Source organism: Hypomesus transpacificus, chromosome 11 (genome assembly GCF_021917145.1).
Source record: "Hypomesus transpacificus isolate Combined female chromosome 11, fHypTra1, whole genome shotgun sequence".
NCBI classification, from domain to species: Eukaryota; Metazoa; Chordata; class Actinopteri; order Osmeriformes; family Osmeridae; genus Hypomesus; species Hypomesus transpacificus.
The window spans coordinates 18,464,535-18,488,329 of NC_061070.1; the positions used below are offsets into that span (position 1 = coordinate 18,464,535).

The 23,795-nt window shown below is 49.1% G+C and overlaps 1 protein-coding gene across 5 annotated transcripts in view; it reads left to right on the forward strand.

Moving 5' to 3' along the window:
- Nucleotides 1-23,795, forward strand: part of LOC124473955 (actin-binding LIM protein 1-like) — a 33,489-nt gene that overhangs the window by 6,497 nt on the left and 3,197 nt on the right. The window contains exons 1-22 of one of the 5 annotated variants that reach the window (XM_047029731.1): nucleotides 2,611-2,775; nucleotides 7,263-7,394; nucleotides 9,163-9,346; nucleotides 9,443-9,552; nucleotides 10,282-10,408; nucleotides 10,511-10,604; nucleotides 13,451-13,538; nucleotides 13,886-13,950; nucleotides 15,752-15,829; nucleotides 16,072-16,227; nucleotides 16,474-16,518; nucleotides 16,693-16,728; nucleotides 16,830-16,959; nucleotides 17,854-17,973; nucleotides 18,636-18,740; nucleotides 19,555-19,602; nucleotides 20,473-20,616; nucleotides 21,563-21,648; nucleotides 22,017-22,302; nucleotides 23,103-23,164; nucleotides 23,301-23,361; nucleotides 23,654-23,661. In XM_047029731.1, the coding sequence (XP_046885687.1) occupies nucleotides 2,754-2,775; nucleotides 7,263-7,394; nucleotides 9,163-9,346; nucleotides 9,443-9,552; nucleotides 10,282-10,408; nucleotides 10,511-10,604; nucleotides 13,451-13,538; nucleotides 13,886-13,950; nucleotides 15,752-15,829; nucleotides 16,072-16,227; nucleotides 16,474-16,518; nucleotides 16,693-16,728; nucleotides 16,830-16,959; nucleotides 17,854-17,973; nucleotides 18,636-18,740; nucleotides 19,555-19,602; nucleotides 20,473-20,616; nucleotides 21,563-21,648; nucleotides 22,017-22,302; nucleotides 23,103-23,164; nucleotides 23,301-23,361; nucleotides 23,654-23,661 (2,187 nt within the window). In that variant the 5' untranslated portion in view covers nucleotides 2,611-2,753. Of the gene's footprint in view, nucleotides 1-2,610; nucleotides 2,776-7,262; nucleotides 7,395-9,162; nucleotides 9,347-9,442; nucleotides 9,553-10,281; nucleotides 10,409-10,510; nucleotides 10,605-13,450; nucleotides 13,539-13,885; nucleotides 13,951-15,751; nucleotides 15,830-16,071; nucleotides 16,228-16,473; nucleotides 16,519-16,692; nucleotides 16,729-16,829; nucleotides 16,960-17,853; nucleotides 17,974-18,635; nucleotides 18,741-19,554; nucleotides 19,603-20,472; nucleotides 20,617-21,562; nucleotides 21,649-22,016; nucleotides 22,303-23,102; nucleotides 23,165-23,300; nucleotides 23,362-23,653; nucleotides 23,662-23,795 lie in introns of those variants that run through there. The other 4 variants (XM_047029729.1, XM_047029732.1, XM_047029733.1 and 1 more) reach the window with 4 other exon arrangements.

Consider the following 23,795-nt stretch of genomic DNA (forward strand, 5'->3'; position numbering starts at 1 on the left):
CCCTCTCCTCTCTCTCTCCTCTCCCTCTCCTCTCTTCTCCTCCCTCTCCTTCTCCTCCCTCTCCTCTCCTCTCCCTCTCCTCTCCCTCTCCTCTACACCACACATGCAGTGATCATGGGGATCTGGAAGGCAGTGTAAGCCCTAATCAGCATTAGGGCTCCTGTTGGATGTGTTTCCAATCCCATCTTCTCTGTCCCATGAGGGCAGACAGCTGATGGGATGTGTAATCCTGACCAGTTATCACTGTGGTGAAAACTTCCCCTCTTATTGCTCACCGTAAGTCTCAGCACTATTCTACTAGATATTACATGAAGGAGTTTATCCTGCAAATTTCCACCGCGGGACTAATAAAGGATGATCTTATTTTACACTGGCATGAAGGGGTTTACACTCTAAGGGCCTCATTTACTCACAGGATTGCGCCCATTCCGTCAGACTTTTCCGGACAGTGTCCACCCTCGAACACGCCATCTCTGACTTCCCAAGCGCCACCACTACCAGTTACGCCAAAGAAAAGCTAGCATTTTGTTGACGCGGGTGGCCCATTACATACCTGAGGAGTGAGTTTCACCGATTCACACAGGCTACACAGGCGTGAAATAGCGGGTAAAGACATAACACCGTATTTACAAAGGCAGCGCACTTGAGTAAAAATGCAGATTACCGCTGCTGGGAGGGTATAAGGGAAAATGGGTGTATTAGCCTGGCTGCTTGCCCAATTTAGCGCCGCCCACAAAAAATATTGGTCGGGAAGTTTGGGTCTGGTTGGGGAAAAACTATGTCCGAACAGGAGCTGTTCGGACCAATGAAATTGTCAGGGCGGGCAGTATACGACGATGGACAGATGATCAACAGTAACGTAATCAACCACATCACCAAAGAGGCTTGGGTTGAATTTGTTTTCAACAAACAATATATTACGTTGCTCTGATTGGTTGTAGGTCTATCCAGTTGAGCGAAGAGGCATTTGTTCTACGAGTTCGGTTGAAACACGCCCCCATACTCACAGCCCAACGGAGAGTTATCAGACTCATATTCTGACTAGAATTATGAGTATGACAACGTCAGGCTAGGTGTGTATCTATTTGTAGCTCCTGTTCGCAGAACTTTTTTTTTTTCTTTTCCTCGAATCACCCATGATGGCAGTAATATGCAGGGGATTTTTCCCGTCTTTTAACGGCGCGCTAATTAACACTAATGGGCGCTGATTGATAAAGTCAGGTGGAGGGGAGTCAGGTGGCTGAGTGGGTGGAGCATCGGGCTAGTAATCTGAAGGTTGCCAGTTCGATTCCCGGTTGGTGCACATTACGTTGTGTCCTTGGGCAAGGCACTTCACCCTACTTGCCTCGGGGAGAATGTCCCTGTACTTACTGTAAGTCACTCTGGATAAGAGCGTCTGCTAAATGACTAAATGTAATGTAAATACCACGCAAAATGCAGAGATACACCGAGCGCTATTTGCGGTTGGTCAAAGGCGCAGATTAAGCTGCGGTCGCAATGTTAGTAAATGAGGCCCTGAGTGTAGACATGACATGAAGGGGGTTACACTCTGAGTTTAGACATGACAGGCTCACATAAGCTACTCTGTCCACCCTATTGTGTTTTGTTTAACTCTGAATAGATGTATCTACAGAAAGACCCTCAGACCAGATGACATGTTCCTGACTGGCAGGCAGGTGCTGTGGTGTTCAGGTGGGCAGGTTTGGGGTGTATGTCGGGGAAGGAAGCTGAGAGGTCAGCCAGGCAGGCTGTACCCTGATGGCTGTGAAGGATCCATACAGGGATATAAAGAGGCAAGATCTTGCCAAGCCTCCACAGTGATCCTACATGACCCCTCAGGTACTCTGCTACAGAACACCCTGTACAGTGTCTCCTGTGTGGGGAAGGGTGACAGGAAATGACAGGGAGATTCAGGAAGTGGATGCCATGTTTGTATCAGTACAAACAGAGCAGAGCTAGGACAGACGTCTACAGCTAGAAAAAGAAAATCTAATGTGTTGCACAGTAAATACCTTTTTTGGTAAGAACTATACAAAGTTGTACTTACTTACAGAGTTCAATACAACCTGTTTACAACTGGGTGTTACAATACAAGATGACTTGTCCTATCATTGGAGTTCATTTGTACCTTCATATTATGGGTAAAGAAGAATGGGGTTTCTTCATTTTAAATATAAATCTGTATGAGTGACTGAGGGCCATTTCAAACAGACCTCTTCTTCCAGACAAGCTGATGTGATTCTCTGTGTGTGTGTGTGTCTGCTTCTGTGTGTGAATCTGCTTGCATGTGTGTTAAGGATTTGGAGATGGGGGGACTGAGAAGTGTTGGGGGGCGGGGTTTGTCACAAGGCACCAGCTGCCACATGGTTACTGCAGTAAGGACGCAACAACAGTAGTGGGACTGAGAGGGAGGGGGAGGGGAGGTGGAGCGAGAGGGAGGGAGAGAGGGAGGGAGGGGAGGTGGAGCGAGAGGGAGAGAGGGAGGGAGGGGAGGTGGAGCGAGAGGGGGGGAGAGAGGGAGGGAGGGGAGGTGGAGCGAGAGGGGGGGAGAAAATGAGGGAGGGGAGAAAAAGAGTGTCTGGCTGGAGGCATACCCCACGCGGTCATACTGGTGCTGTGGTGCTCTGGAAGAGAACGCCTCCTCTCTGTTTTCTTCCATCTCTCCTGTCTTTTGTGGCTCGTTCCTTCTTCACAAGGAGATAAAACCTCCTGGAATCAACCCGGATCTGCTGGGCACTTTCATCTGGATTCTAATGGTCATGGTTAAAGAAAAAGGTAAACATAGAGCTGTTTGTTGGTGTCAGTATCGTCAGATCGGTTGAGTGAGTCCGCTCTGATGTGTGTGAGTGTGTGTGTGTGTGTGTGAGTGAGTGTGTGTGTGCATGCAGGGGTTTGTGGTGTTTGGTACCAGCGTGAAGGCATTAGTCAGAATATCCAATCTGCTGTATCACTAAATGCCTGGGAGTTGACCATGACAGTAAAATGGGAATGAGCTGTTGTTGTGGACACACGCACACACACACACGCACACATAGACAACACCAAACCTATGCTGAACCATGTAAGTCGATGTTGGGTGTGACGTGCTGGTGCTGTCCTGGTGCTGTCCTGGTGCTGTCCTGGTGCTGCACTGGTGCTGTCCTGGTGCTGTCCTGGTGCTCTCCTGGTGCTGTCCTGGTGCTGCACTGGTGCTGCCCTGGTGCTGTCCTGGTGCTGTCCTGGTGCTGTCCTGGTTCTCTTCTGGTGCTGTCCTGGTGCTGCACTGGTGCTGTCCTGGTGCTGTCCTGGTGCTCCACTGGTGCTGTCCTGGTGCTGTCCTGGTGCTGTGGTCATCCTGGTCTTGGGTAGTGTTGTCTGACTGATTGTGTATTGCTAATAGGATGCACTGCTTTTCATGTCTGTGCTGTGAAACTGGAGCACTAGAGAAGAGATCCACACTGCACACTGCAGCCCTGGATACACAAGCACGCACACTCTGTCTGCAGCCGTAACCATAGCAACCAGTTAAAAGGTACACTTCATTGTTGCCGGCGGTGGCCTCATTCATGATGATGCGTTTCTCAAAGCTGTCTCTGCTCAATGTGTGTGTCTGTGTGCTGTGTGTGCGCTGTGTGTGTGTGCACTGTGTGTGTTTATCTGCGCTGTGTGTGTGTGCACTGTGTGTGTTTATGTGCGCTGTGTGTGTGTGCGCTGTGTGTGTGCGCTGTATGTGTGTGTGTTTTGCAGGTCAGAACACATGGAGCTACAGCCACTACTGCCACTTCCCCTCCCCACCCCCACAACCTCCCTGATCACCTGATCTGTCTGAGGCCTTCCCAGCGTTTTCTGTTGTTGCAGGAACAGCTTAATCAAGCAGGCCTACTTTAACCTGAGAGTGATGAATCAGGGCAACTAGCAAATGCAGTGTTCGCGTTTTATCTGCTAGCAGGCAGGATGTCCTGTTTTCAAAAGCTAAGAATAATCCCAAACACTGCGTGCTAGAAGGAGCCGTGTGTAGTCAGTCTGATCTGCTTACTGAGCCCTGCCCCATCTCCAACAGTGCACTGTCCCTTTAAGTACGTGTTCTTAGTGCTAAATGTGGCCAAGTCTCCTTGCATACCTGAGTGTTGTCATCTGGCTTCCCTCAATGCATATCGCTGCTGGGTGATCCGCAGAACTACAACTCCCAGAATCCTCTGTGTCCTAGGTTCAGCCCCACCTTGTTTATGGTGTCTCACAGAGAGGAGGTCCTGCCTGCTGCTGTTCCAGCAGAGAGCTGCATGCGGACTGTAGCCTGGACTGCAGACTGCAGAGAGCTGCATGCAGACTGTAGCCTGGACTGCAGACTGCAGAGAGCTGCATGCAGACTGTAGCCTGGACTGCAGACTGCAGAGAGCTGCATGCTGACTGCAGACTGCACTGCTGTTTCCTCCTGAAGCTCCAAACCTCCTCAACCAGGCAGCGTCTCCCTCGCTGCCCGCCTCCCAGAGCAGCAGCAGGCAGCCTCTCCCTCGCTGCCCCCTCCCTGAGCAGCAGCAGGCAGCCTCTCCCTCGCTGCCCCCTCCTAGAGCAGCAGTCAGGAGAGGAGCTGGCGGTGCTGGAGCCAGACAGACACCAGTGGTAACAGTTGGGATCAGTACATCAGGGCATCTTTGTTCACTAACATTGTCTGTATGTCCAAGGCATTCATATACATACACTTATTAAATATTCATATTTGAGGAAAAGCTTCATATTTCTGGTCTTTGTTTACACATGGCTCCAAACACACAAGACACAGTTTAGTACTTGAGCTTTATGGAGAACCCCAACAAACATGCCTTTCCGACATCCAACCCTTCGCAGACAGGGCCATGCTGATTATACCATGCTGGTCCACAGGGATTAGTTATTCCGGGGTGAGGGGCCTGGTGGAGGGAGATATCCCCCCAGTCTGTACCCACGTTTGAAGTGCTTTGTCTGGGTCGCTGGTGCGGGGTGGAGGGGCGGGGCTGTGAATGGAAGTATCCATATTCATGAGCAGGAGGAGGGGTTAAGGAGGCTTGTTATGTCTGTATGTAACAGTGCTCTACTCCCCTCCACCAAACACACACTTGCGTGGTGTGCAGCACAACACACACACATACACACATACACACAAAATTCTCTGAGGGGATATTTTGTGGATTAGAACCCTTTGATGCTTTGTGTGGCACATGCCATCCAGTACTGTTCATCCCAAAGGGTTGTATACTGGAGGAGGGTTGTATACTGGAGGAGGGTAGATACTGGAGGAGGGTAAATACTGGAGGAGGGTAGATACTGAAGGAGGTTAGATACTGGAGGAGGTTAGATACTGGAGGAGGGTAGATACTGGAGGAGGGTAGATACTGGAGGAGGGTAAATACTGGAGGAGGGTAGACACTGGAGGAGGGTAGATACTGGAGGAGGGTAGACACTGGAGGAGGGTTATATACTGGAGGAGGGTTATATACTGGAGGAGGGTAGATACTGGAGGAGGGTAGATACTGGAGGGTAGATACTGGTGAAGGGTAGATACTATAGGAGGGTTAGATACTGGTGAAGGGTAGATACTGGTGAAGGGTAGATACTATAGGAGGGTTAGATACTGGTGAAGGGTAGATACTGGAGGAGGGTTAGATACTGGAGGTTAGATACTGGTGGAGGGTAGATACTATAGCAGGGTAGATACTGGAGGTTAGATACTGGAGGAGGGTAGATACTATAGGAGGTTAGATACTGGAGGAGGGTAGATACTATAGGAGGGTAGATACTCGAGGTTAGATACTGGAGGAGGTTAGATACTGGAGGAGGTTAGATACTGGTGGAGGGTAGATACTATAGGAGGGTAGATACTATAGGAGGGTTAAATACTGGTGGAGGGTAGAAACTATAGGAGGGTTAGATACTGGAGGGTAGATACTATAGGAGGGTTAGATACTGGTGAAGGGTAGATACTGGAGGAGGGTAGATACTGGAGGAGGGTAGATACTCAAGGTTAGATACTGGAGGAGGGTAGATACTATAGGAGGGTAGATAGAAAGCCTAGACTTGCAAGCTCTGCTCAGCCCAAGTACACGTACACACACAGGCCCTGCCACACACAGGTGTACAGCCATACTTAAACTCCGGCTGGTCAGGCTCCACTCTCTGTGTCCTGTCTGACTGAGCTCTGGGGAGATGTGTTCTATTACTGACACAACAAACTATGAAATGACTTAATGGATTAGAACTTCTCATCTGTCATCTACATGTAGTGTTTGAACATCCTCCCAGCAAACTTTCACTTCAGTTCCTCCTGTTGCATTCCTGAGGAAATGAAAGTTCCAGATCTCAGATCCTTGCAGCAGCTTCCTGCCCTCACATCAGCTGCTCGCTCCAGTTCTGTTTACTGAGACATGTCCTGGGGGGAACATGCTCACCTGGTGTCTACTGAGACATGTCCTGGGGGGACAATGCTCACCTGGTGTTTACTGAGACATGTCCTGGGGGGACCGTGCTCACCTGGTGTTCCTCACCGCCCACAAGACATGTTCCTGATTCACACACAGTTGTTCCCCTTAGGATCATTCCCCCATCAGAGGGTTGAATCTTCAGGATGATTTGATTCAGATTCTGTGGATGGTTCTTATCATCTCTACAAAATGCCTGATCAGCTGACAGCAGCTGTTCCTCCTGCAGATAGATGAACCCGAAGCACAGGATCCCCGTTAGCGCTGTTGTTACTGCACCAGTGATCAGAGTTCAGCTCATGCTGTTCCTGGGTCCTTCTGCTCCTGCTTTAGCTTCATCCTGCTCCGTGATCCACTGTGTGTGAGAGAGAGAGAGAGAGAGAGAGAGAGAGAGAGAGAGAGAGAGAGAGAGAGAGAGAGAGTGAGTCTTTGAGCATGTGTGATGTCTTCAGTAGCTAATGCTCTTGAATGTGAAATAGTCTCTTGGTTTCAGAGTAGCTGATAAGCTCTGTAGAGTACTGCACTGCAGTATGGCATTAACCCAGTACAGTAGGACTGTATGACTCCAGTACAGTCTACAGTAGGACTGTATGACTCCAGTACAGTCTACATTATGACTGTATGACTCCAGTACAGTCTACAGTAGGACTGTATGACTCCAGTCAGTCTATATTAGGACTGTGTGACTCCAGTACAGTCTACAGTAGGACTGTGCACATCGAAATATCCGGATGTTAAAACGAGGCTGGAAGGAACTCCTCCAGTATGTCCTCCGCAGTTGGCTAATGGTGTTGTGAATGTGATGTTGATGGCGTTTTCTCTGTGTTACAGTGGCCCATGCACAGGACACGCCCCCCTCAGACAAGCCCCTGATCCAGTGCTACAAGTGTGGGGAGCCATGCAAGGGGGAGGTGCTGCGTGTGCAGGCTAAACACTTCCACCTGAAGTGCTTCACCTGCAAAGGTACAGTATCACCCCCTCCCCCCAGGCCTCGCAGGGCCAGCTCAGGTGCAGAACAGGGTGGTCTCAAGGACCCAGGGGTGACAGGGGGTAAGGTCTGGTCAATCCGCTGCCGTGCCAGCCAGGAACATGGCTTGTGAGAGTTTGACATTCTTGGCTAATTGTCATGAAATCGTATTTAGAGGTTTCAGCTAATCAGAGAGCTCTGATTTAACAACTCAATGACTGTGCCATCCAGACCGCTATGAAGTCATTAATACAACAGGTTGAACAAGTAGATGCCAGAGTAAATCCTTAACTGTGTTGTTTATGATCCTTCAGGAGTATCTCTGCTGTTGTTTGGTTGCTCGGCAGTTCAGGTCAGGAGAGCTAATCTCTGAGGGGTGTTTTATAGATTTGATTTAGCTCTCACAACCCAGAATAACAAACACACTGAGATTAGATTCTAATTCTGTCCCTGGTGGGTGTGGTGGCTGTCCTGAATGATACTGGGTGATGGATGAAGTGTGTGTTGGATGAAGTGTGTGTTGGATGAAGTGTGTGTTTCATAGGATGTGCCACGAGTGTTGTGTTGTTCAAACTGAAGGCCACCTAACCCTAACCCACCATCCAATACACAGCACATTAACTCCATACTTGTCTGAACTTGTTACATTACATGCATGACGAAGAATCCAGGATGTTGAGTCTATGAAGGCGTGTTCTGCCTTTTAAAGAGACTGCTGGCTGTCGTTCCAACCTTAGGCCTGTGGACGTAAAGCAGCATTAGCTACGATGGACTGTAGCCCAATCACACACTGTATCTCCACCATTGGCTTTCTTCAACTCGATTAGGTTATGAACTAATCCTGTCATCCCTGAGCCATAATCCAATTAAACCTGATTCTCTCCCTCACTCTCCTTCATCCCTTGGGGTGACGCAGCACGTTGTGTAAGAGGGGTTAGTCCTCGTCATCTCAACCATCATCAACTGCTCTTTCTGTCAGAATACTGAAACATTCATAACATCAAGAGCCACAGCAGTGTTGTACTCTATGATTATGATGTCAAGCCACTTTGTTATGATCATCCTTTCCCCCTTCAAAATGACTTATAACACCTCGCGGAATATGTAAATACTGCAACATTTTCTAGTGTTCGAAAACATATATTAACACGAAGTATGTAATGTTGGCAGTTCCAGTCAAAGCTGGGTCTCAGGAGGGGGTGAGAGGTGCCAGGAGAGAAGGTCTTAACCCCATCCTGGATCCTGGATCACATAGCAAACACTGGGTTTGACCCACAGACCCATCCAGATTCACCTCAGTACAGTCATCCACACTGCTAATGTTGGTTGCCTAGTAGACAATGGTCTAGTAGACCTGAGAACTGCCCAACACAGAGCCAGAGGTCAGAGGTCAGAAAGATAACCTCAAAGGTCAAAGATATGATGTGTGACTCTATAGCACTCACACTCACGCCCAGCTGGAAATAGGTGTGGGTTTCATGTATCCATGGTTACATGTGAATGGAAGGAAACTAACCCTGAGGGTTCGTTACAAAGTAGCCGAGAGCAGACTGCTATTCAACAAGGTCCACTTATATACAGGAAGTGAGTGACGTCCCTTCCTGTGGCATGGACACATGGAGGGCTGTGTAACTATGAGACACACATCTCATGACAACAACCTTGATGTTCCCTCAATCAGTCAACCTATGGTGTCTGTGTGTGTGTACTGTGCGTGTGTGTGTGTGTATACTGTGTGTGTGTATACTGTGTGTGTGTGTGCAGTGTGTGGCTGTGACCTGGCCCAGGGGGGCTTCTTCATGAAGGGGGGGGAGTACCTCTGTACGCTGGACTACCAGAGGCTGCATGGCACCCGCTGCCATGGCTGTGGAGACTTCGTAGAGGGGGAGGTGGTGACGGCGCTGGGCAAGACCTACCACCCTGCCTGCTTCATCTGCTCCCTCTGCAGGTCAGACACGCATGCAGACGCAGCATACACACACACACACGCAGCATACACACACACACTGAGCCAGTGTTAAAGGTGGTGTGTGGTGTGTCTCAGACGGCCGTTCCCAGCTGGAGACAGGGTGACCTTCAATGGTAAAGACTGTCTGTGTCAGTACTGTGTCCAGCCCACATCCCCTGGACCAAAGGACATCATCGGCTCTAGCAGTGAGTACACACACACACACACTCTCTCTCTCTCTCTCTCTCTCTCTCTCTCTCTCTCTCTCTCTCTCTCTCTCTCTCTCTCTCTCTCTCTCTCTCCCTCTCTCTCTCTCTCTCTCTCTCTCTCTCTATCTCTCTCTCTCTCTCTCTCTCTCTCTCTCTCCATCTCCAGACTCCAGGAGGAATAGCCATCCTCTTCCTTTATGAATAACACAAAGACAGGCGCTGGTAAATTATGCATGACCATGCAGTTTCCTCTGGAAGATAGAATTTATTCCTCCCTGCCTCCCAGATCCCTCTCCCTCCTCCCCCCTCCCTCCCTCCTTCCCCTCCCTCCGTCGTTCCCTCTCCCTGGGATTCCAGCTTGATAGCCTTCTGACAAGGTCACCTATAAATAAGGAATGCTGTGGGTTTTCCTCACGTCATCATGTGGGTTTCATTATGGCACAGCACTGTCCTGACAGTCAAGTGATGCTCTTCTAAAGTAGTGTGTGAGATGCTGTTGTGCACAGCTTGTATTTTCAGGTCATTGTGTAATGACTGGGATGTTGCTAGGATGCCTGTGGAATCAGAGAAGAAGGGCTGTTGATAGTTAACCAAAACAGTCATCAAACAACAGCTAGTAACTCTCTATTGCCCCCCTGTGTCTCAGGATTGAACAGTCTTATAGGCACTTATTAGTTTACTATTCGTCGTGTGTGTATGTGCGTGTGTGTGTGTGTGTGTGAACAGACTGTGTGGGCTGTGGTAGGGACATCAAGAACGGCCAGGCTCTGCTTGCTCTGGACAGACAGTGGCACCTGGGATGTTTCAAGTGCAAGTCCTGTGGCAGAGTCCTGACTGGAGAGTACATCAGCAAGTAAGCAGAGGCCTGTACACAGTCGCACCTTCAGAACCCCCAACACACTCCAGGACTCTTCATAACCTGTTCCTTTTGGTCTTCCAACCCTTCTGCTGACAGGGATGGCGCCCCCTACTGTGAAAAGGACTACCAGATCAACTTTGGTGTGCAGTGTGAGGCGTGTCATCAGTTCATCACAGGCAAGGTGCTGGAGGTGAGCCAATCACCACACACACCTCTAGTCCCTCCCCCTAGACACTGTCCTCGGATTGGCTCCCTGCTTTGAGAGCCTCCCCTCCTTGTGTCCTCAGCACAGAGGTGAGACAGTTCTTCTATAGACCATCACATCTTCTAGACACACACATATAGCAGCGTGCATCATCTGAGCGCAGCGTGAGGTAGGTCTGTGGTCTGGGAAGTCTTAGAACCTTTCAGGAAATCACAAAGACATACTTTTCTCGTTGTTAATGAATGTTAGGTTGTTTTAGAATAGTACTAAGAACATATTTGGTTTGAAGCGTAACTTCTGCTTTAGACCATGAAGGGATGTTGTGCACAGGACGTTGTGACATGTTGTTTGGGTAATCTCCTGAGTAATCTTCTAAATACAAATCAACACAAACTCAAAATGAATTCTGTTAAGGATTACCGCTTACCAGAAAGTCCTCCCATGTTTTCTGCCTTTTATGCCTTCTCTCTCTCTCTCTCTCTCTCTCTCTCTCTCTCTCTCTCTCTCTCTCTCTCTCTCTCTCTCTCTCTCTCTCTCTATCCCTCGCTCTCGCTCTATCTCTCCTTATCTTTCCCTCTCCCTCGCTCTCTCTCTCTCTATCTCTACTCTCTATATCTCTCTTTATGACATACAATAACACACACTTGCATGACAGTATACACTCAACTTCTGAGCCTTGTGTTATTCGTCTATCATGTTGCATCCTAACCTTTTCTAAATGGTCTAGAGTCATGCTGTGTTGATCCCCAGGGGAATGTGCTCACAAGGCTCACAATGAAGAAATATATCTAATGCACAAAATACAAGTAACAGGGATCAACAATAGAGTGGTTTATATCAATGTTCTCTCAGTTACAGTGTTCAATGAGAGACATGGAACATCCATAGGCATTGGGCTAAGACGGGAAACAGAGGTCTCTCTACATGAAGGACTTTACTGCCACTGCCCTCAGCTGCCCTCAGCTGCCCTCAGCTGCCCTCAGCTGCCCCTCAGCTGCCCTCAGCTGCCCTCAGCTGCCCTCAGCTGCCCTCAGCTGCCCCTCAGCTGCCCTCAGCTGCCCTCAGCTGCCCTCAGCTGCCCTCTGCTGCCCTCAGCTGTTGCTCAGCTGCCGCTCAGCTGCTACCTTAGTGCAGCAGCAAGCTGATGCTAAACCTTTTTCTAAAATACTTTTGAAACCTTTAAAAACTTTTTCACACACACAGTGAAAGGAGAGATGAGAGGAGAACAGAGAAGCCAACAACAGGGGGCTGGTAGGGGCATTTAACTGTTAGGGGCATTTAACTGGTAGGGGCATTTAACAGTTAGGGGCATTTAATTGTAGAAATCTTCCCTCCGTATGGCTGCGCCTCATCCATTACATGTATATAGCGGAACAAGTTATCCCTTATTCCTCAGGGTGAAAAATACAAGGAGAGGGTTAGGGTTAGTTAGATTGGGCTAGGGTTAGTTAGATTGTTGAAATGCTTGAGTCTCACGGCGCATCAAGAAGACTTGAGACCAAACCATAAACAACATCATCACAGTGATCCACATTTCTGGCACTTTGCCCCCCTGCCTATCGCAGGTGATTGACCACGTAATGAAAACAAGACGGTTCTGCAGGTGGTTTTAGTGTATAAAGCAATTCATTGTATCTGTGATGGGCCCAGTAGAGATCTGGTCTGTTCTATGATGTTCCTGTCTCAAGCACCCTGGGTCATTTAACCTAGCTTCCCTGACAGACAGAAATGCAATCAGGCTGAGCTATGTATCGTTTTAATGTCATGTCTAACCAGGCTTACAGTAATCCAGTACAAAAACCTGCTCTTTATGACAACAGGGAGTGGCTGTGTCGTGTCTGGTGTAGCCAGGGGGATGATGGCTGGATGTGCATATTGTTAGCAGCAAGGCTTTGACAATTGTAAAAAAAATGCTGTTATTTCAGATCACATTGCATGAGTGTGTGTTGGAGAGAGAGAGAAAAAGACAATGTGTGTGTAATCACAGATCAAGCCTGGCTTTCAGAGAATAAACACGAGATGTTTGTGGTGTGTGAGGATGAAAGCAGATAGTTTAATCCTGGGATCTCATGGACCCGAACTGAGGATGAATATACCAATTTCAGTGAGTAGCCGTGAGTGTGTGTGTGTGTGTGTGAGAGGGAGAGAGAGAGAGCTGGGAAGGCTGATTCATTTGGGTACTGTATCTCTGTATCTCATTCTCCAGTATTTCCCCGTTGACGCCTGTTCTTGAAAGCTCTTGTCTGATGGTCCGCTCGGCATGCAAAGCAGCTCCGCAGGCCCTGGAGGCTGGAAGCCCTGGATGCTGGAGGCCCTGGGGAAAGAGGCCCTGGAGGCTGGAGGCCCTGGAGGCTGGAGGCCCTGGAGGCCCTAGGGGAAAGAGGCCCTGGAGGCCCTGGAGGCTGGAGGCCCTGGAGGCCCTGGAGGCTGGAGGCCCTGGGGGCTGGAGGCACTGGGGGAAAGAAGCCCTGGAGGCCCGAGGCCCTGCTGGGGGCTGGAGGCTGCTCTCTGGGAGAGGAGAGGATTTGGCTCAGAGAGGGAGGCTGGAACAATAGAACCATTTTTGGGTTTCCCTGTTAAAAAATATTTTATTTACATTTTATATCAAACTCACAACCATCGATTAGAACAACAGCATGACCACAAGACATTTGAACCTTTGCACCAGAATATTTGCCAGTACACGGTTTTCAACCTCTTTCAAGGCTTCACAAACTTCTGATACTGAGAAGGAATATTGTATTTGTAAATGTTAATTTAATCTGTGCTATTTCAACCTACATAATATTCCTTTTGTGTGTGTGTGTGTGTGTGTGTGTGTGTGTGTCAAGGCAGGAGACAAGCACTACCACCCCAGCTGTGCTCGCTGCAGTAGGTGTAACCAGATGTTTACCGAGGGAGAGGAGATGTACCTGCAAGGTGAGCACAGCTGTATGCCTGCTGAGGCACCAATCACAGGGTCTCCTTCTCTCCTTCTGAACATCTCTGCTCCTCTCTTCCAGGGTCTCCTTCTCTCCTTCTGAACATCTCTGCTCCTCTCTCCCAGGGTCTCCTTCTCTCCTTCTGAACATCTCTGCTCCTCTCTCCCAGGGTCTCCTTCTCTCCTTCTGAACATCTCTGCTCCTCTCTCTGAGGGTCTCCTTCTCTCCTTCTGAACATGTCTACTCCTCTCTCCCAGGGTCTCCTTCTCTCCTTCTGAACATCTCTGCTCCTCTCTCTGAGGGTCTCCTTCTCTCCTTCTGAACATCTCTGCTCCTCTCTCCCAGGGTCGACTGTGTGGCATCCAGGCTGTAAGAACTCCACCAGGACTGAGGAGCGACACAAGAACAAGGTACAGAAAGAAGCTGGCAGGGCCTTGGCTTCATGTGCTACTTCCTGTCGGTTTGTGTTCAGGATGTGTGACAAGGTTCTTCTGGGTCACAGACACCTGATCCTCCTCCCTGACTTCTTGACTTCCACACCTGCCCTTGTCTGTATGGAGCCCCCCCCCCACACACACACACACACACACACACACATATGGAAGCAAATCAGTAACATTCATCAGTCATTGAATACTTTAATTTAAACACCACCAAATTAGTTGGTTTTGAATTCACCTCTTTAACATTTTACATTTTACTTTACCAAAAATGTCACCATTATAGTTTGAACAGCCTGAAATTTTTTCCTGAAAATTATTTACATTGAAAAAAATAAATGCACCCCCTGCTCTCTCTAACTCTGACTCTGACTAAGAAGGTGCCACATGCATGAAACTTGCTCTGGTTACTAAAATGAGTCCCCTCAATGTACAGTAAGAATCATTTGATGCTGGGATACACAGAACATAAATGACATTTAGGGAGTGCAAATAAATCCATATTTCAATTTTAAAGAGGTGAATTCAAAATCAACAAATCCAGTGGTGTTTAAATGTCAATATTAAGTATTCAATGCCTTTTAAAATTCAAAACATGATGTCACTGATTTGCTTCCATACACACTCTGGTTGTCATAAGTGTGTGTGTGTGTGTGTGTGTCATATATGTGTGTGTGTGTGAGCTCTGGGGAGGGTTGGAAAGCCGCAGCCCCTGTGGGTTCCGCTGTGTGATGCTCCCATGTGTTCTCCTCTCCCTCCCTCTCCCTTCCTCTGTGTTCTCCTCCCTCTCCCTCCCTCTGTGTTCTCCTCTCCCTCCCTCCCTCTCCCTTCCTCTCCCTCCCTCTCCCTTCCTCTGTGTTCTCCTCCCTCTCCCTCCCTCTGTGTTCTCCTCTCCCTCCCTCCCTCTCCCTTCCTCTCCCTCCCTCTCCCTTCCTCTGTGTTCTCCTCCCTCTCCCTCCCTCTGTGTTCTCCTCTCCCTCCCTCCCTCTCCCTTCCTCTCCCTCCCTCTCCCTTCCTCTGTGTTCTCCTCCCTCTCCCTTCCTCTGTGTTCTCCTCTCCCTCCCTCTCCCTTCCTCTGCAGCTGTTGCCTCCTTCACTTTTACTCCTCCACCAAACAGAAAGGCAGGTACTGTATTCATCAGAGGGCCTCACTCTCTGCTTGTTCGTGTACATGGGACCATGCTCTGCAGGCTGCCCTCTGCTGGCGGCGGTGTGCAGTTCATCTGTCTGTGTGTCTCATGCAGAGCCATTTCCCACCACAGCCCCAGCCTCTGGCCAGCCTCTGGCCTCACATTCAGCCTCAGACGTGTGGAGGATGCATGGGGTTTAGGGTTCAGGTCACATTTCAAGGACCAGACCTCACTTTCTTGAATCGTTTCCTTTCAAACTACCTTGCCTTCCAGAGCCACCAGTCACAGACTGGAGTCGTGGAAACCCATTTCGTATACATGACTGCTGCTGCACATCCTCATTAGAAGGCATGTGGCTTCAAGACATTCAGTCACTGGCTAAAGCCCTCATTCACTTTGCAAGGATCAAATGAATGTCACCCCTGTATTGTACTCAGAGAAAACATCCAGTCAGACTGTGTTTATCGTCCAGCAGCTACAAATGATCCAACGCCAATGTTTAATCCATACATCCAGCTTCCACCGTGATGTTCAGGGGATTGGAGCCGGAAGAGGCTTCTGATGGCAGACTAGACTGGTGCAGGTAGCCTTATCATGTGACTGTTTGTCTGATGTCTGATCTTCCTCTCGTCCTCCTGCAGCCTACCAGCTCGTCGTCTGAGAGTATCTGTTCCCGACCTGGTTCAAGCATTCCTGGCTCACCAGGTCACACCATCTATGTGAGTTCTGTTCCCCACCTGTTATGCTCATCAGAACACTGCCAGGTTCTACTGCCCTGCAGTCATCCAGCTGCTGTCACATGCTGTCCTTCAGGTCATAGCTGGTCTCAACATGTCATACTCCTTTGTAGCACCACCTAGATTCTGACCAAGTTTACATCTGTCAAGTTCTGAAGATGTGTCCCTCTAGTTAACTCCTTCTCCCTTCTGTGTGTGTGTATTGTTCTGTCTTGTCTCTGTAGGCAAAAGTAGACAATAAGATCCTTGATTACAGGGACCTAGCCGCCATTCCCAAAGTCAAAGCCATTTATGAGATCGAGCGCCCTGATCTTATCACCTATGAGCCCATGTACACCACCGCCCTGGACGGCCTCCAGGACAGACCCAGGGTGGCCGAGGTAACCAGAGCTCTGTTCCTCCTCACACATACATGACCACACACGTGTGTTCTGTATGTTCAAAAACCCTCAGGATTTCACAACTGTTTACCTGCTCTAGTGTGTCAAACTGTGGTTGTGTGAGTAGTGTGATTCTGTGGTGGTGCTCAGTGTAACCTGTGACTGAGCTGTTCTGGTGAGACACAGTGTGGAGAGCAGTGTGTGATTGTGGAGACAGGTCTGTGCTGAACCTGTCTGTGCCCACAGATCCACACTGCCAACAGAGGGCGCTCTCCTGTACCTGATGACAGGGTGTGTTTCCTCCTGCACCTCACCACACCACACCACCCTCACCCTCTCTCACCCTCTCTGATCCTGGACACTGAGCCATATGAGAGGGCGGGGCTTACTGTACATCACCAGGGTGACATGTGATCTTGATGGAAGATAAAGCACATTAACACAATAACTGCATCTCTATTCCAGTTCTCCAGGACCATGTCTCCCACCCCCTCAGCTGAGGTGAGTTCAGAGACTGATTACCCCCCCCCCCTGGTTTATCATGACTGCGCCAAGGTGAGGTTCAAAGGTGAGTTGGTTGTGTTCTCCCTCTCCTCCCCCAGGGCACCTCTGAGAGGAGGGAACGCATTCTCCAGAGGTCAACCAGTCAGGGCTCCATCGGTTCACCTGGTTACAATCGCCATAGTTACACACCCACGTTGTCACGGTCACCGCAGCATTTTCACAGACCAGGTGAGTGTGTGTGTGTGTTTCAGCAGTGATTTTCTGTGCATTGAATTCAAGTGTAAGTGTCCTGTTGTATGGATGTTAGACACTTGTCCACACAGCAGGTGACACCTGAGTTAGTTCACCCTTTTGGCCCTCTCTCCTCTCTTCTAAGAGTTCTCTGACGCACCCTTCAGATCCTCTAGTAGCCTCCCTCCCTCCCTCCCTCCCTCCCAGTTCGTCACAGCATCCTTTACCTCTTTATATGTTTTATTAATGCTACCTGGATTTACCCTCCTTTCTTTTCCCTCCCTCCCTCCATCACCACCCTCCTCCTCTCTTCCTCCATCACCACCCTCCTCCTCTCTTCCTCCATCACCACCCTCATCCTCTCTTCCTCCATCACCACCCTCATCCTCTCTTCCTCCATCACCACCCTCATCCTCTCTTCCTCCATCACCACCCTCATCCTCTCTTCCTCCATCACCACCCTCCTCCTCTCTTCCTCCATCACCACCCTCCTCCTCTCTTCCTCCATCACCACCCTCATCCTCTCTTCCTCCATCACCACCCTCATCCTCTCTTCCTCCATCACCACCCTCATCCTCTCTTCCTCCATCACCACCCTCATCCTCTCTTCCTCCATCACCACCCTCCTCCTCTCTTCCTCCATCACCACCCTCCTCCTCTCTTCCTCCATCACCACCCTCATCCTCTCTTCCTCCATCACCACCCTCCTCCTCTCTTCCTCCATCACCTCCTCCTCCTCCCTCCATCACCTCCTCCTCCTCCTTCCCTCCATCACCACCCTCCCTCCCCCCCTCATCTGTCTGGATCCTTGGTCATGTACACATCCTCCCTTCCTCCCCCCTCCCCCCTCCCCCTCCCTTCCCCTCCCCCATCCCCTCCCCCATCCCGCAGAGGCCCCGACAGGTATGCAGAAGCTCTGCTCCTCCCTGTGCAGTAATAGTGTGGGCTCCAACCACAGTGACTCTCGCCCCACCTCCCCTTTCAGACACCACCTCCTCCCCCACACCCAAGGTAAGGGCCCTGCCGCCCCCCCCCCCCCCCCCCCCCCCCCGCTCCAGCACAGACAGGCAGGGTGGAGACGTCTGTGGATCTGTCACACCCATCACAGCCCCCCCCCCCCACTGTGGTGACCCGTCGTCACCCCATGGCATGTGGTCTTCCCAACTGCACTAACTTGACCTTTCACTCCAAACTCTCTCTAGAGCTCCTTTATTTCTGGAGGAATGTTTGCATGTCAGTGGCGCTGCATGTTTGAAAACACAAGCTAAATCCATGGGATTGATTGTTGTTGATTAGACCTGCATGGTCTTGGTTTTTGTCATTTTTCCAACAAGAGTCGTTATTAACGTGTGATGTGTGGTTGTATGTTTAAAAAAAAAACTTTTGTTTTCTACTCTGCAGTTGAAGAAACATTTCTAACACCTGTTGTGTTGAGAGCGTGTTGTGTAGTTGTAGCTGAGAGCCACAGTCTGTATTCCAGTCTCTCCTGGTTTGAACTGCATGATTGTTAGTCTGAGATCTGTTCCTCCTCTCCCCCTACTTGACCAGCTCCATCGCAACATTCACTTGCTTTCTCACAAGCCTGTATGTCCTCCCTGGTTCCCTGCTTACGTTCTCCTGTGCTCTCCTCCCTGGTTCCCTGCTTACGTTCTCCTGTGCTCTCCTCCCTGGAGGCTCTGACCCAGCCAGCGGCAGGAGCTCCCCTCTGCCCCTCCGGCCGGACAGCCGGCCCGTCACCCCGCCTCTCTCTCTGACCCCTAAACATTTTCACCTCCCAGGTAGGAGCCAACTGGAGCACACCCCGTCAATGCTATACCTGTCACCCCCCCTCTCACCCGTCCTCTCACCCGTCCTCTTACCCCCCCTCCCTGTCTCTATCACAACCTCCCTCTCTCTGTCTCTATCACACCCTCCCTCTCTCTCTCTCTGTCTCTCTCCCTGTCTCTCTCCCTGTCTCTATCACACCCTCCCTCTCTCTGTCTCTATCACACCCTCCCTCTCTCTGTCTCTCTCTCTGTCTCTCTCCCTGTCTCTCTCCCTGTCTCTATCACACCCTCCCTCTCTCTGTCTCTCCATCACTCTCTCTCCAACTCCTCTCTCTCTTTCTTTACTTATGTCTGTGTTTTTCTCTCTCTCTCTGTATTTATCTCTCTCTTCTCCCCTTGTCTCTCTCGTCTTCTATGATTCTCTTCTTCATTGTTTCTACCTCTTGATTTATTGTTTTCTATTTCAATGTCCACTCTTGCTTTGTCCTGCCTGCTCCCCATCAGCCTATCACAAGAGCCGGAACACACATCAGCCTATCATAAGAGCCGGAACACACATCAGCCTATCACAAGAGCCAGAAACACACATCAGCCTATCACAAGAGCCGGAACACACATCAGCCTATCACAAGAGCCAGTAACACACATCAGCCTATCACAAGAGACTAGATGACTGTTGCTGTGTTTTGAGTATAAGGCAGTTTAACAGCGTAGGTAGTTTGCTGTAGTTTCTGCGTGGTGCTTTGCTCTCTGTCTGTGATGTTTCACTGCTACACCGTCCAGTGGACGTGTCGGATCTCACAACTCTTTCTGTTCCTGCCTTCAGATCAGGGGATCAACATCTACAGAAAACCACCCATCTACAAACAGCACGGTACATTCATTGGACTTTCCTTTCTCATATAGATACGTATGATCAAACTATATTGTTCAAGTTCAAGTATTTTATTGGTCAGGTACACAGAACAACACAAGGTCAGACTGGGCACTGAAATTTTTAAGACAAGACAATGCAAGCACCTGGCATAACATAACATATAAGTACACAGAACATAATTTACATCTATGCTGAGCTTAAATAAGTGAAACTTCCTAAATATACAGATAGCAATAAATAATCGACTATACTAACCCTAATACTAAAACTTCCTAAATATACAGATAACAATAAATAATACACTATACTAACCCTAAATGCACATAAAACCTATTGCAACCCTATAACCTATTCTAACCTAGGTGGAGTACAGAACAATAGTGCAAAATTGCAGATCAGTGACTATGTCAATGACCATACAGGTATCATCAGGTATATTGGTATCAGTTCCAAGCCTTTAGACACTGTCAACATGTGGTCCACTGTCCGGCCCTGTGTGTGAGGTCACCTCATGAGTCGGTCTGTTTTCCATGAACCCTCCCTCCTTGTCAGTGTTGTCCACCTGTTTGAAGTCTCTCTCTGAACCAAAGCATCCTGAACTGAAGTTTTGACCTGCAATAAGCATCTCAAAGCCAGTGCTAATAGTTAACCTGCCAAGTTCATTATTAAACCTCTAAATCATTGTACGGTAGGTTTTTGCAGCTTCAAAAACATTTCAAACTTGTCTTTCCACTGGAGCCTTTGGGGATTCTTCTATTTGAGTGAAGAGACAGCAGAAATTATCTTTATATGTTTTCAAGGTGTTTAGACGTGCACTTCTAGACTCTGATTCCTCTGGTTGCCTGGTTCCTCTGGTTGCCAACCTAGATCCAGCCGCCGTAGCGCCCCAAAGAAAATCTGATGACATCATCAGATTCTCCACCTTCCCCTCCGCCCACACTCCATCTCCAGACAGCTGCCCTCAGAGTGGAGGCGACTCCTGGCCCTGCTCCCCCCCGCGTGCTGCCCCTGGTAGGCTTCCTGAGGCCTCTCTGCTCCTCCCAGGGCCTACCTCTCCTCCCCTCTCCTCTCCCTCCCCTGTCCTCTCCCTCTTCTCCCTCTCTTCTCCTCTCCTCCCCTCTCCTCCTTCTCCTCCCTCTCCTCCCCTCTCCTCTCTCTCTCCTGTCCTCTCCCTCTTCTCCCTCTCTTCTCCTCTCCTCCCCTCTCCTCCTTCTCCTCCCTCTCCTCCCTTCTCCTCTCCTTCTTCTCCTCCCCTCTCCTCCTTCTCCCTCTCCTCCCTTCTCCTCTCCTTCTTCTTCTCCCCTCTCCTCCTTCTCTTCCCTCTCCTCCCTTCTCCTCTCCCTCTTCTCCCCCTCTTCTCCCTCTCCTCTCCTCCCTCTCCTCTCCTCGACCTCGCCAGTCCTCAGCCTCCTCACCTCACTCGCAGCTTCCTCTTCGCTCAAGCTTGGCTGCATCTCCGCTCTCGTGTCATGTGACTCCCAGGAAGGTGTAACAGCTTCAGGGGAAGGCTTTGTGTTTTGTTTGCTTGTTCAGCGCTTCTCTGGATCAGTTCTCTTTGAAAGGCTTCTGGCTGCGTCTGGTTTCTTCTGCTTGCAGGAGCTTCAGTTGTGCGTTTTTAATCCACAAACAGCTCAACATCAGACACAAATGATCTGGACAGAGATGTCTGAGACTGGCTTCAAACCTCTTTTTGTTTCACCTCGACCTGTTTTGTGTTTGAAATACAAAATACGTATTACGTAAATACATAATACGACAAATACTAATCACTCAATCAGTGATTAGTTTTGATCAAGCAAACTGATAGGGTAATCTTTACAGTGCTTTTCTGGTGTTTGTCTGTGTGTGTGTGTGTGCGTGTGTGTGTGTGTCTGTGTGTGTGTGTGTGTGTGTCTGTGTGTGTGTGTGTGTGTGTGTGTGTCTGTGTGTGTTCTTCACTGGGGGCATGCTGCTCCAGGGTCAGAAGGGAGGAAACGGTCCAGGGAAGAGGAGGAAGAGGAGGCTTTGAAACGAAAACAGATTCAGGAGGAACACCTCATCAAGGTCAGAGAGCCAGCACAACCACTCGACAAAACACACATACAATACACACACATACAATACACACACATACAGGACACACACATACAATACACACACATACAGTACACACACATACAGCACACACACATACAGTACACACACATACAATACACACACATACAGTACACACACATACAATACACACACATACAGTACACACACATACAGTACACATGCACACACAAAGTACACATGCACACACATACAGTACACACACATACAGTACACATGCACACACATACAGACATACTCATACACACACAAACACACACTGTGTTTCCCCTCCACTCCAGCTGTGTGTGTGAGCGTGTGTTGTGGCTGCTCCCCAGATCCAGTCCGGGTTAGGAAAGCTCATTCTGAAGGAGGAGAAGGAGAAGGAGCTGACCAGAGAGAAGGCACTGACCAGAGAGGATCTGACCAGAGAGAAGGAGCTGACCAGAGAGAAGGCACTGACCAGAGAGGATCTGACCAGAGAGAAGGAGCTGACCAGAGAGGATCTGACCAGAGAGGAGCTGACCAGAGAGGATCTGACCAGAGAGGATCTGACCAGAGAGCGCTCCTCCCGTAGTCTGTCTGCCCCTCGCTCTAACTCCACACACACCAACTGTGACGGAGGCAGGGCCCCCATATGCATGCCTTTCTGTTTCAATGTGTTTGTGTTTCAAACCATACTGTTTATACATATTGAAATTAGTAACTCTAACTGTATGTTTTGAGTGGATGGCGAGCGCAAGACGGCGAAATGGATGCGAATAAGATTCTGAATGGAAAGTTTACTTTTAAAAAGTTGCCAAATGGTTCCATTGACAAGACCAAAGTGATCTGTGTGTTTTGTCATTGTGAACTGAGCTATCATCTCAGCACGTCCAGTCTGAAATACCACTTGATGGCCAAGCACACAGCTGATTTTCCGCCCCCTCGTCAAAGCCAGGCGTTTCCAATATTGTTTTCAAATATTTGTTTTTTGCATTAAGCAATGCGATCCACTTTTCCATGTTGATAAGAGCATTAAAATTAGAAAAAATAATGGGACAAAAATTAATCAAGGGACATTTAGAATAGATAAAAATGTGCCATTAATTGCGATTAATCGCGAGTTAACCATATGCGATTAATCGCGATTAAACATTTTAATTGTTCGACAGCACTAATTGAAATCAATGCATTATTAAGTATAAAAGGGGATTGTTTAATGATATGTGCTTCCATACTTACATTGTTATACTCACATTTGACCATTGCACATGAAGCACAGAGAATTATGACATTCGGATACTTTTCCCTGTCAACACTGGCAGTGTTGACTCACTTTGAGTAGATTTCCACTAAGTTTGAGAAACCCTTCCACTAAGTTTTAACTTTTTGTTTTCTGTTCTCTATTGTTGAACTAAAATGCTTTGTTTCAACTTTTTCAGAAGCAACCTCTCCCACCAAGACATCATCTCTACCCGGGTATGGCAGAAACGGACTGCACCGGGTAAGATCTGGCAGGCCTGTCTGATGGCTCAGATCCACACAGAATGAGTCCCTGGGGCTGTGTTGGTGATAAGAAGCCCTGCAGGGCTGAAACACACCGTCTGTCTTGATGTTTCTAATGCTGTCTGTGCCCCCAGCCCCAGTCCACTGACTTCACCATGTACAACAGCTATGGGGACATGTGTGGGGGAGGTCGAGGTGAGTCCAGTTGCCCTCACTCACACAGGCAGACACACACACACAGGCAGACACACACACACACTCACACACGCACACTCACACACACAGACACACACGCACACGCACACACACAGACACACATTCACACAGACACACACAGACACACACAGCAAGAGCTTTCATAATTTGTGTTTAGATTTTGTTTTACATAAAAAATTCTCCAGGTTTTATTGCAGGACACCAGATATAATCTAGTGATCAGATCAATCAGGTAACTGTGAGTTTCCTTCTGTCTCATTTTGTCTTGCAGAGTTTCAGGTATGTCTCTCATCTGCTTGTTCCCATGGCGCGTGTTCCTCGCCTCTCTGCCTCGCCACCCTGCCTCACACCCTGCCTCACAGCCCCCTCTCCTAACCGCTCGGCTCACTGTCTCACGCCGCAGCAACCACTGC